The sequence below is a fragment of the Juglans regia genome, chromosome 4 (genome assembly GCF_001411555.2).
Source record: "Juglans regia cultivar Chandler chromosome 4, Walnut 2.0, whole genome shotgun sequence".
NCBI classification, from domain to species: Eukaryota; Viridiplantae; Streptophyta; class Magnoliopsida; order Fagales; family Juglandaceae; genus Juglans; species Juglans regia.
This window is the reverse complement of record NC_049904.1, coordinates 27839662-27853606: the sequence shown is the minus strand read 5'-3', so window position 1 is coordinate 27853606 and position 13945 is coordinate 27839662. Positions and strand designations below refer to the sequence as shown.

The 13945-nt window shown below is 33.6% G+C and overlaps 1 protein-coding gene across 1 annotated transcript; it reads left to right on the top strand.

The window, feature by feature from the left end:
* Positions 1-8743: 8743 nt before the first annotated feature.
* Positions 8744-13379, top strand: LOC109003926 (tryptophan synthase beta chain 1-like). The gene is made up of 5 exons (XM_035689623.1): positions 8744-9213; positions 11739-12095; positions 12242-12675; positions 12833-12927; positions 13039-13379. The coding sequence occupies exons 1-5, from the start codon at positions 8815-8817 to the stop codon at positions 13218-13220; spliced, it is 1467 nt and encodes a 488-aa protein (XP_035545516.1). The 5' UTR covers positions 8744-8814; the 3' UTR covers positions 13221-13379.
* The last annotated feature ends 566 nt before the right edge of the window (positions 13380-13945 follow it).

Genomic DNA, 13945 nt, shown 5'->3' with positions numbered 1-13945 from the left:
TCAGCTCTTCAATCAACGGCTGCATGAATACGTCAATATCATTCCCAGGTGATCTAGGGCCAGGGATGAGTAAAGTTAACAAAAAGTTTGGCGCCTTCATGCACCTCCATGGTGGAAGATTGTACGGAATCAATACAACGGGCCAAGTGCTATAACTTGTACTCATATTCCCAAAAGGGGTGAATCCATCGGTTGTGAGTCCCAGGCGCACGTTCCGAGCTTCTAACCCGAACTCTGGATACTGATTATCGAAAGACTGCCACGCAAGTGAATCAGCCGGATGCCTCATATACCCGTCATTCTTAACTCTTTTCTCCTCGTGCCACCTCATATCATGAGCTGTTTTCTTACACATATATAGTCTTTGCAACCTAGGTTTCAAGAGAAAATATCGCAACACCTTAACCGGCACGTTTTTCTTACCTTTCCACCTCGACTCTCCACATACAGGACATGCTTGTATCTCCTCGTTCTCCTTCCAAAACAATACACAATCATTCTTGCATGCATGTATGGACTTGTACTCAAATCCTAATCCCTTTCTCAACTGTTTCGCTTCATAAAAGTTCTTAGGCAATGCAGACCCTTCGGGAAGCACCTCGTTAAATAAGTCCAATACCATGTTTATTGCTTTCGTCGACATCCCACACAATGATTTTATGTGAAGCAACCGCACAATAAACGACATTTTGGAATGTTTTGTACAACCTGGGTAAAGCTCGCGCTTTGCATCTTCCCACAATGAAGGAAAATTTTCACAATCAGTCCCTGATCCACCACTTGAGGCATTGTCATTAACCTCATCCATAAACATCCCAGCTCCAATGTCACCCAACATCTCCTCCATCTCATCATGCTCATAATCATCATCCATGTGCCGTAAATAATTGTGATGATCGACCAATACATCTGCTGACCCTTCATACGGCTCACCATGCAGTACCCATCGCGTATACCCCAGATCCATACCGTTCACAAATATATGACGCTCTACTTCATCCAATCCTATCGCACACAAATTTTTACACCCTCGACATGGACACTTAATGTAACCACGACTATCAGCAGAGGCCCGTGCAAAATCAATGAAAGTTCTTACTCCACATGCATAGGGTACGTAATCCTTTCCAAGTCTATCGTCCAGACGCATCCAATTTTTGTCCATTTCTAAAAACATCCAGATATTAATAACACGTACATTGAAAATTCACATGCATGTCTTGCCTCCAATTCTCATTACTTTTTTGATAAGGTAGTTGGTCCTATCCCATTCGAGATTATATTCTCCATATTACACAAATCTCGTCACTCTACTAATTTCCACGTTAGTAGAAATTCCGGCAGCACCTCCCCATAATTCTCCAAGTATACATGTTCAAATATCGGGATTGTGACCCTACGAACAGTATACCCGAAGAACAATAGAAGAAGATACCGAAACTTCATATTAAACGTGGAAAGTAGTGAGTAACAAAAATGTGTAATACAGATAATATAATCTCAAACTGTCCACACTGGACAATTCAGGAATCAGTGGACACATAAATGTACACTGATTCCCAAACGGGTCTAAGGGTATTTATGCAATGTCACACGCATCTAGCAAAAAATCATACAACAATATCTCCATGTTGTTTAAATTAACAATGTCACCTTCAAGTAGTGTTATATTGTTAAACTAAAGAGGGATGGAAGATTATGTGACCCTACGTTTCGTGTCTTGTACACAACGAGGGAGAATAATCTTGAAGAAATGTTTAAATTTTAGTCTAATTACTTAACCGTCACAAACTGTCCGACCTTGACAACTCTCAAGGCCGAAGAGACTATGACAGTCAAGCAATTAAATTGAAATTTCAACATTTCTTCAAGATTATATTCCCTCGTTGTGTACAAGATCATTATTCTTAAAGTATAATTTTAATTGTTATACTTAATTTCAAAGGTTATACTATAATTTTAATTATTATAATTCTTAAAGAGTTACTTTTATGCTTGTTATTACTTATATATTAATTATTATTATAAATATTTAATTATCATACTTAAATTTCAATGGTTATACAATAATTTTAATTATTATAATTCTTAAAGAGTTACTTTTATGCTTGTTATTACTTAATTTCAAATATTATTATCACAATATATCAAATCCATATCACAACATATAAAAGTGATAACTCACAATATATTCACAAAATAACATGCCACATGTATTAACATATTTCTAAACTTGAGTAAGCAATAAACATGTATTAACAAAGCCTAATGACAATATATTTTTAATAATAAACACAATATTTCAAATTTATATCACAACATATTTAGAATAACTCACAAACTATTTACAAACTATACAAACAATAATCACAATATGATAAAGAGTAAGCATCAAATCACAACAACATATTGATAAAGTTTAGAAATATACCTAGCACTCACAATATCCTCTTACAAATCAAAATCTTCAAACTTCCCAAAACAAGCAATCCTTCAAAAAAATACAACACAAACTTATTAGAAATATTCTATAACAAAAACACATTCTATAAATATCATAAAATTTAAATAAAGACAAGAAATAAAAATATTATCTTACCAAAACTCAACTCTCTCTCACTCTCTAACTCAACTCTCTCTCACTCTAACTCTCTCTCTCTCTCTCTCTCTCTCTCTCTCTCGTCGAAATCTCTCTCTCTCTCTCTCTCTCTCTCTTCTCTTTCTGTTGCGCGCACGGGAGAAAAGAAATAATGGGCATCCTCCCGTGCGCGTACTGATTAAGTTCTAAAATTATTAGTTTAAACGTTCGAACGTTAACTTTAAACGTCCGAACGTTAATTCTAAAATTATTCCCGCCCAGAACGTTCGGACGTTTAAAATACACGTTCGAACGTACCCTTCTTATGATATAACATGAAATCTAGCGGGAAAGTTCCCGCACTTTCCTCATATATGTTCGAATGTATCACAATTTCTCGTTCGAACGTTTGTAGATTTATAGATAAACGTTCGAACATACTACTTAAACGTCCGAACGTACATTTCATGAAAGTGTTACCATATTTGAGCGGGAAATCTCCCGCACTAATTTGACTAACGTTCGAACGTTGACGGATTTGATGTTCGAACGTATAGTATAAACGTCCTTACGTCTAAATAATCACACAGATATTAAACATCGAGCGGGAAAATTCCCGCCTCTTAGTTTAACGTTCGAACGTTAACTTCAAACGTTCGAACGTAAGATTCCTACTATACTTAACTTATAATATAATATATATACTACATTGTATAGTATTTTGTGCATAATATAATTTATATATTATGCACAAAATATGTGTTTTTCTAAATTACTTATATTTATACTAGTTAAATAATATATTTATACTATAATATTAAGACTAAATTTACTAATAATAGTTTAGTATATGACTATATGTAAATATCATACTACTAAAAATTTACAATATTACTACCATGTTGTTCTAAATTACTAATGTATAAATATAATAGCATGTAATACTAATGTATATATAATATACTATAAACACTAAGATGCATAATAACATCAACATGTAATATTGTAATACATATACTAATGGATAAACACTAATCTATAAATTTATAATAACATATAATACTAATGTATAATAACTAAAGTATTATTCATATCAATTTTATATAACAATATCTTGTATTAATTATATTTTTTGACCTAATAAATTCTCAACATATTCATTTTGATAAATATATTAGTAATTCTAATATACATTAGTATAATAATTAGATTTATGGCCTAATACTAATACTATTAGTAAACCACTTTAAGCCTATATATAAATTACTATATAAAGCACTATAGTATTAATTACTAATACTATATTACTATGTGATACTATTAACTATAGTGATATATTAGTATTAGACATTAGTATACTAATACTATCAGTGATATAGCTAGTGTAATATAATAATATTTATACTAATACTATTATATAGTTATACTAAATTAAAATCACTATAGCAAATATTAATATATAGTTATGCTAATCGCTATAACTAATACTAATACTAATATAGACTATAGTTATAACTTATAGTATTATAACTTATACTAATATATTATATAGTTATACTAAATCACTATAACTAATACTAATATAGTTATACTAATCACTATAATAGTGATATAGTATTAATATCACTATTAGTATAATACTATAATATATAGTATTAATAATAACTAATACTAATATAATTATTAGTATAACTAATATTTATATAATATATATATCAAGTATAAGAGATTAGAGATTTAATATATATATATCAAGTATATTAGTTTATTATTAATATTTCGGTGCTTTTTTTTTAATATTCATATATAATAATATATATCATTCATTTTTTTTTATAAATTTTCATATATATATAATATATAAAATAGATTTATATTAGTTAGTATACTACTATACAATACGGCGTCGTTTCTATTGCAATAGGACTTTCTTTTTAATTTTTGAATGCATGTTATTATGTTACTTGTTTTATTTAGTTGTATTTCTTGTTATAATCAAAAGTTTAATTAATTCCCACAGGTAATGTTGAGAAAATTGAAATTTAAAAGCTCACAAATTTTTTTTAAAAAAAAAAGTGGGTCAAATATGAAGTTAAAAAAGATAAAAAAAATAATAAAAAAATCCGACTCCGCTCCGACAAGTCGGAGTCGGAGTCGGAGCGGATTTTATATATTGCTAAACTTTATAAATATAAGAAGCACTCACAAAAAAACCAATAATCTAATTGTCAATAATATTATATAACATCCTAATATATAACTTAAACATTTATAATATAATATATTATATTGACAAACGTTCGAACGTAATAATAAGTACGTTCGAACGTTCTATGTATATAAGGCCAAAACCGAACGTCGAAACGCATTTCCCTGCCCGTATCCATCGTCTTCTCCGTTATTTGCCGCCACGCCGCCGTCACCGCCGCCGTCAACTCCGCCACAACCGTCACTAAAAGGTAGGCATTCATCTTTTATGCAAATAACATGTATTTTATTGAGATTTAGATTGACATTTGGATTGAGTTTGGTTTAAAACCGGATAAATATTACCGGATTTTCAACTTCATTTTCCGGCCACCACGACCAGTCATTGGCCGAATAGTCACCGTAGAAATGTTTCTTGAAGTGTATACTTCATTTACATGGTGACATTTCGGCATTTAGACCCTTGTAGAGAAATTTTCGAGATTTCAATAATGGCTGAGTCGACTCAGCCATTCTGCGTCGAAACGTTCGAACGTTTCACCAAGACATTCGAACGTACGACGTTTAAATTACCGAGCCGTTACGGCTTCCACGTTCGAACGTTAATCGTCTTACATTCGGACGTGAATATTATTAAACGACATACGTTCGAACGTTAATATTTACTTTCGCACGTAAATCACATACGGTCGGACGTTTAATTATAACATCCGAACGTAGTGATTTTCTACATTATTCATGCTTCGACGTTCGGACGTTCATATTTACGTTCACACGTAAAACAAATACGTTCGAACTTAAATTCGAACGTATTTGTTTACTGCTTATGTTCGAACGTACATCTGTACATTCGAACGTATTTGTTTTACGTTTGAACGTAAATTTATTTACATTATTTTACGTGCGAACGTATAAGTTAACGTCCGAACGTTTTTATCTTTAACGTTCGAACGTTAAAGATAAAACGTTCGAACGTTAATCCAGAGCATCTTAAAATTAATACAAAAAAATGCATTATTCTAAATAATTTTTTTTTCCTTTTCTATTTTCAGGATATGGCTCTTCCACTGCATACACGAAAACGAGGGAGGGAAGGAGCCACGTCGGACACTGCCCGTATCGGAGCTCGTACTGTTATGGTAGAGAGAGAGGTCTTAATTAATGAGTTCGACGAACTCTGTTGGCAGCAGACGAACCTAAGAGATGTTTTCCTCAGTAGAGGCTGGGGAAATATCTGCACATTGAGGGGGAAGGTATACCCCTCAATGGTTCAAGAATTCTATATGGGGATGTGTGACATGCCTCCGGATGCATCCTCTCACACCGTGACTGTACGCGGTGTTTCCATTGAGGTATCGGCAGATGTCATCGGCGAGCACCTCGGGATTCATCGAGGTGCTCAGACATTTACACACTCAACACCCCGTGAGGATGTAGGCACTTCTGCATCATCTACTGGCCGGGGATGTGAGCCAGCATCAGCCGATGATGCAGGCCAGTCAGAGGCTGAGGATACTGGCGTCGAGGCTCGGGATGATGACCGAGACGAGGATTTCTACATCCTCACCGGGAGGGATCGCATGCAGATCGAGCGGAAGAACGCCTTCAACCAGAACCATCTGCTGCATTTCTTCCGCATGTTGCACCTTATTGTTGCAACAAATGTCGATCCTGTGGCTCATAAAACCACATTTAGTCGGCTTCGGGCACAATTTTTGATACGAGTGGCACGTGGAGATCCTATAGATTTGCCACTGCACATTTTTGAGAGGATCCGTTACGAGGCGAGCATCGTCTCCACGGATAATCTCCCATATGGTGTCCTCATCAGCCGACTATTACTTGCACGGGGAGTGCCGACCCAGCCAGAGGAGCGGGTCAAAGATCAGATGAGCCCCCTCGACATGACCACGCATCGGCGTAGCATTGGACAGGCGAGGGGACGTCAGCCACCCCCTGTAGAGGATCTAGTTCCTCCGACGCAGCCTGAGCCAGGTCATGTCGGGAGTAGTAGTCAGCATACGCCGAGTACATCTGCAGGAGATGTGCGGCCTGCTTGGGTTGATGCGGTCATCTCACAGCTGACTGCGCATATTGATCATAAGATCGATCGATCGCTCGAGGCTATATCGGCGTCTGTTGCCGAACTCACCCATCGTGTAACTATCCTCAACGACAAGGTTGATACCTTGACTGAGGAAGTACGGAGTTCGACTTTTGCGGATAACGTTATCATCTGACTGTTGTTTACTACGTTCTATCAATTTTTGTATTTTATTTTTAATATTTGTAACGAAAAATATTATGGAATATTTTTATCGTTTTTTCATTTCAATTTTTAATCTTCTTTGATGTTATAGTTTTCAACTTTAATACTAAATCACTGCATTTCAAATATATATAAATCAATAATATATATTTATATATTACAAAGTGTGTATATATAAATATATACAATTCAATTTTTTAGACTTGTTCACAAATTATGCACAATAAAAATACATAATTTTTAAATTAAAGTCATTTAATTTAAATTTACAATGAACGTTCGAACGTTAGTAATTAACGTTCGCATGTTGGCGGAAAACATTTTACGTTCGAACGTAAAATTAATAACATTCGAACGGTTGCACCAAAACATTTTACGTTCCAACGTAAACAGACATAACGTTCGAACGTATATGTGACGTTTGAACGCATATTTCCCATACGTTCGAATGTAAAAAAATCTCATTCTATCTTTAGTGACAGTTTCCAAAAACTGTCACAGAAAATGCCTTTTAGTGACGGTCTAGGGACTGTCACAATTTCCCAACCGTCACTAAAAAGCAATTGTGTTGTAGTGTTGTAATATACACGTAGAAAAAAAATTCTAAAAATACAACATCCTAATATATGTTTTAGATTTTTTATGATAATGTTTCATGAAAAATATTCATCTATTATTATTTTTGTAATGAAATATTTAGAATTTATTTTTTTCATTGTAACTATCAAGTGATTTTTTAGAATATCATCTTTCATTCTAGTATCTAAGTTAGTTTATTAAGTTTCATGTAAACTTTAGATATTTTCGTGTCACATTAAGCATATAATACTATAATAGAGACCTTAAATAAGTTTTTTCTTGCTTAATGAAGTCTAGAGAATAAAACGACTCAACTATTTTCCATATAGATCACCAACCTTAAATGATTTTTCTTATATTTTTACTTTAGACTCCATATTAAGAAACATAATATTGTATAACAAAAAACTTTGAGATTCATATTAATAAGTTTGGAATTTTATAAAATTTTGCAGAACATATGGGGATTATAAAGTTTTTTGGGGGGACCATTTTCTATATTTATAGAATTATGATTAAAAACTAGGGTATATTTTGATTTTTCAAAAAAAATTTGGGGGGCAAGATACACGTAGATCCGCCACTGCATAGCAATTGACATCTATAATAGAGAAGCTCGTTTCCATCGGACCAACTATTTTTTTCCCTGCATGTTCTCAGTCATTTTTGAAAAAAAAAGAAAAATATAAGCATTCAAACATCAAAACATTCAAAAAATAAATAAAACCAAGTTTCAGGTTTTAAACCGATATCCGGATCAGGTGTATCCAAGTTTTGCAACCAGGTTCCCGGCTGGATTTTTGAACAGTCCTAGATGTAATTAATTAACTAGCTAGCTTTGATGCATGCAATGGAATGACATTATTGATATAACGTTTGTATGAACCCACTCACATATCTATCATGTGATGATGACCTTCGATCGATTATTGATCGCAAGGTTTCTTATCCAGCTCGTGGCTTTAATAATTCGTTTCATGACATTGACCGCATGCATGCATGTGTTCCTCGTTCGCTGATCTAGACGTACGTACGACGTATCACTCTATTATTATAAGAACCCCAACATCGAAGGCCTTTCGACACCTCAAGAAGAAAAAAAAAAAAAAAATCCCTTAATTCTAAGCCAAGTTAGCCAACCCCACCCCAAGTTTTTATTAATAATATTACGACTTGTAACATGAGAAGCAGTACCCATCTTCTTACTGCCAAAATTATATGTCCTGCATCCAGCACAGACGTTAGGAGATCAAGAAATGGCAATATTTCCTCAAAGCTGCTGGTTCGTGCAGCAGTACTTACTACCGTTGATCACAAGACTACTTTGGTTAAGGAGGTTCCGGTGGGCTTGAGTGATTTGATCCTGAGGACGAGGAGGAGGAGGATCAGGACATTGACAATGCCACAAGTTGTCGAAACAGTAGACGATGAAGATCACTATGAAATCAGAAAAGTCGGGAGGAATAATGAAGGAAGGTTTGGGAGGTTTGGAGGCAAGTACGTGCCTGAGATATTGATGTCTTCTTTGAGCGAGCTTCAATCCCAATTCCACTTCATCTTAAGTGACCCCGAGTTTCAGGTAATAATTAATTAATTAGTTCCTTAATCAAAATAGGAATGCTATTTATTGTCATTTTATTTATCATTCTCTCATTCTTCCATAATATGGTATTATATAAGTGAAAAATATATTTTATATTTTACTTGTTTATGATCAATCATTTGATGCTACATCAATTAATGTTGAGTGGATTATACTTTAAAAAGATGGTGAATAATATTTATGAATTATATTGTACAAATTTAAATCATAAATCTTTTAGCCATAAGCTATCTATCCCTTTTCTCTCCAAAGAGCCACCTCAGCGAAAACTCAACATCGAGCTTCGGCTCCTCCCTCCCTCCTTCCATCTGGTTAAACTAGAGACTGTATAGCCATTTATTTTCCAGTTTTTGTTTATTTGGCGAAACACCAATCTGTTATTTTTCGAAGCCCAGCGACCAACACGCACCCCTCCGCAGGATTCCCATGCTGTCGATCCTTTAGACAGCCGAAGCCTTTCATTGAATGAAGCGGCACGTGAGTCACACACGCGGGTCATAGTAGCTTGTGAGATTCACGCACCATCACACCAGGAAGTTTTTACTATCGCCACGCACAGCATTTCTGGGACCAGGGACCTCAATTTCTTTAGACTCGATTAGCCGTCACACTCTTAACATGGTGCATGTCCCTCACACACTATCACAATCTCTTTGTTTCTTGTATTTTGCTTTCTTTCAAGTTAAAAATTCAGATCTACAGCTGTAATCCGTCATTTTCACATCTATCTTTATGTTTATTGTTATTTCTTTTTGTTTAAGTAAAAATAAAATAAAAATAAAAATGAAATAGTCTCTTGGACATTTTGTCCATAGAGTAGTGAAAGTCATCTCCTCCTTTGGAGATAAGGTTTGAAATTCCTGCTTTAGGCGGAGTGTGGTCTCTTAGACGATTTGTTTGTAAAGAGTTATAAAAGTTAAGACCATACCAGTCACAAAAAAATTTGTGTACTAGTAGAACTCCAACCGTTAATAGTTGACTTGTAATCTGAGATTTTTTTTTGTATGTATTAGGTCACAATTGTAATTTCATTTTCATGAATGACTTAAGCCTATTTTCTATATATATATAAAAAAAATAAAATAAAATCATACATCTTCCATATAATAAATATTTGTTTCACTTATCTTTTAATTTTAGTTTTTTAAATCATGATATATCAATATGTAGAATAATAAAGTTTAGGGTTCATTGGTTTTCACTATTTTATAACTCGACGTCTGGATATCTCCGCCAATCTTTTATTAAGAAATGAACGAAAAGATTGTGACGTGATATTAGCATGCGGTTGTCAACTTTTGATTGGCTGACGTGGTATCTTGATGTCGTGTGTTAGGGTACGTTTGGGTGTTGAAAAGTGTTGAGAAGTGTTGAGAATGTTTGTGAATAGTTATGAGTAGAGATTGGAGTGAGTTTGTGGGTCCCATTGAGAGTATTTTGAGTTGTTTGGATGTGTGAAGTATGTTGAGTTGTTGACTTTTGAGTAGGTAGTTGAAAAATGTGTGGGTCCCATAAATATTATAGTGATTTTATTTTTAGTAATAAATATTATAATGATTTTATTATAGTGATTTTTTAATATTAATAAATATTGTAGTGATTTTATTTTACTTTTATATATAATAATGATAAATAGTATAATGATTTTATTTTTAATTTATATATAATTGTGATAAATATTATAATGATTTTATTTATATATATATAATAGTTATAAATATTATAGTAATGTTATTTTTTATTTATATATTATAGTGATTTTATTTTTAATTTATATATAATAGTGATAAATATTATAGTAGTTTATTTTTTATTTATATATAATAGTGATTTTATTTTTTATTTATATATATAGTGATTTTATTTTTTATTTATATATTATAGCGATTTTATTTTTTATTTATATATAATAGTGATAAATATTTTTTATTTATATATTATAGTGATTTTTATTTATTTATATAATATAATGAGTGATTATTATAGTGATTTTATTTATTATTTATATATTATAGTGATTTTATTTATTATTTATATATTATAATGATTTTATTTTTTTATTTATATTTAATAGTGATAAATATTATAGTGATTTTATTTTTTATTTATATATTATAGTGATTTTATTTTTTATTTATATATTATAGCGATTTTATTTTTTATTTATATATAATAGTTATAAATATTTTTTATTTATATATTATAGTGATTTTATTTTTTATTTATATATTATAGTGATTTTATTTTTTATTTATATATTATAGAGATTTTATTTTTTATTTATATATAATAGTGATAAATATTTTTTATTTATATAGTATAGTGATTTTTTATTATTTATATATTATAATAATTTTTTTATTTATATTTAATAGTGATAAATATTATAATGAAGCTCAATCCTGGCCATGGCTCCTCCATCGGCCTCAGCGCTCATCACCACGGGAACTCTGAAAAATAATGGGAAGTTTCATTCTTACATATGAATGTATTAATTGCAGGCGGAGCTCGAAACAGCACTAAGAGACTATGTTGGGAGGGAGACACCTCTCTACTTCGCTGAGCGGCTCTCAAATCACTACAAGAACAATAAAGGAGAAGGGCCAGATATATATCTGAAACGAGAAGATCTCACTCATGGTGGAGCACACAAGATCAACAACGCTATCGCACAGGCGATGATTGCCAAACGCATGGGCCGGAAACGCGTGGTGGCAGCCACTGGTGCCGGTCAGCATGGTGTGGCAACAGCTGCTGCTTGTGCCAAACTTTCTTTGGAGTGCACCATCTTTATGGGCACCAAAGACATGGAGAAACAGTCTTCTAATTTGCTCTTGATGAAATTGCTGGGTGCCCAGGTATTATAATTACACTTCTTCTTTTAGCTCCAAACTCTTCTAAATTTATGCACTTCAGTTATCTTTCCATTAACGAAGATCAGTATAATATTTGTCTCGAACTACAAAGTAAACTTCATTGTTTCTATATGGCCATACTGTCGTAGGTTAAATCCGTGGAGGGGAATTTTAAGGAAGCAACCTCGGATGCAATTCGGGAATGGGTGGGAGACATGGAAACCATTTATTACTTGCCTGGCACAGTCGTGGGGCCTCATCCATGTCCAAGCATGGTCCGAGAATTTCAATCAGTGATTGGAAAGGAAACAAGAAGGCAAGCAATGGAGAAATGGGGTGGCAAACCTGATGTATTGCTTGCCTGTGTAGGGACTGGTTCTAATGCATTGGGGTTGTTCCATGAATTTATTGAAGATAAAGATGTGAGGTTGATTGGAGTTGAGGGTGCTGGGCTTGGCTTAGAAAGTGGTAGGCACTCTGCAACTCTGGCTAGAGGTGATGTGGGTGTTTTTCATGGAGCCATGAGCTATTTGTTGCAAGATGAGGAAGGCCAGATTTTAGAGCCATACTCAATTGCTGTGGGGTAAGTTAAAAAAAAAAAAAAAGCATCAGGTTTTTAATACATGAAATTTGTACCAACTAGCTATAGAGACTTTGCCTCTGAATCTAATATTTGGAAAGATGAAAATGCTAATTGGTTGCAGTGATACATGTGAGCCTAATCCACTAATTAAATGCAGGTTGCAGTACCCTGGGGTTGGCCCGGAGCTGAGCTTTCTCAAAGATACAGGGCGTGCTGAATTCTACACTGCCACAGACCGGGAAGCCATTGATGGTATACAACGAGCTATCAACTCATGTACTTTTTTGAAAAAAAGTATACTTTTTTTATGTATTTTCCTAAATTGAAACCATTAATTTTGGTTCTCTATTGTTGGCATTGCAGCATGTCAATTGTTATGCAGATTGGAAGGTATAATTCCTTCATTGGAGGCCTCTCATGCATTGGCATTTCTAGACAAACTTTGCCCTACTTTACCTGCTGCCACGAAGGTTGTAGTAAATTGTAGTGGGTGTGGAGATAAGGATGTTGCCACACTTTTCAACCACAAACATCACTCAATGTAGCAACGGTTGCGTTTCTTTCTGCTTGTAAACATATGATTTAACGCACAAAAACAAAGATGCAAACCCTTTTTTTAGTGTTGGGAAGGCCTAATTTAGAAAATCAGAAATAGTTAAGGGAAGTGCCTGCAATAAACGGGTTGTACAAGACTAAGAGGAAATCCTTTGCCATTGGATGATACAGATGGTTTTACTTATTAAGTACTGCGGGTTATTTTTGCTTCCTTTTTCTTTTCTTCCCCTCATCTTTAGTTGATGAGATATATGCATTAAAGAAATGATAGTTACAATCATAAATGCGTAAACACCACGCAATCATTTTGAAAAAAATGAATATATACAAGACCCACATAAAAATAATAATTTTTTAATAGTAAACCTCACTCTTTTTTAAAACGACTGTACGACACTTGTACACTCCACGACTGCAAGTAACATTACTCTGTCGCAAAATTAGTAGGAAGAAACGGCTAAATAATGAGGCTGAAATATCGAACTGCTGCTAAGTTTCTCAATCTACTGAAAAAGATTCAATCATTCTCTTGATTCAGAAGAAGAGCAGAATGATAAAATTCATAAGCAGAGTTGTATAGAGTGAATGTAGCATCGTTTCCAAACTTGCAGAGAAAATTCCGCAGAACACAAATATGTTGAGAGAGAGAGTGAGAGAGAGGCAAACAGGCATGATATTTTGTTGTCAAGGAATACACATTGCAACCATGAAAGGC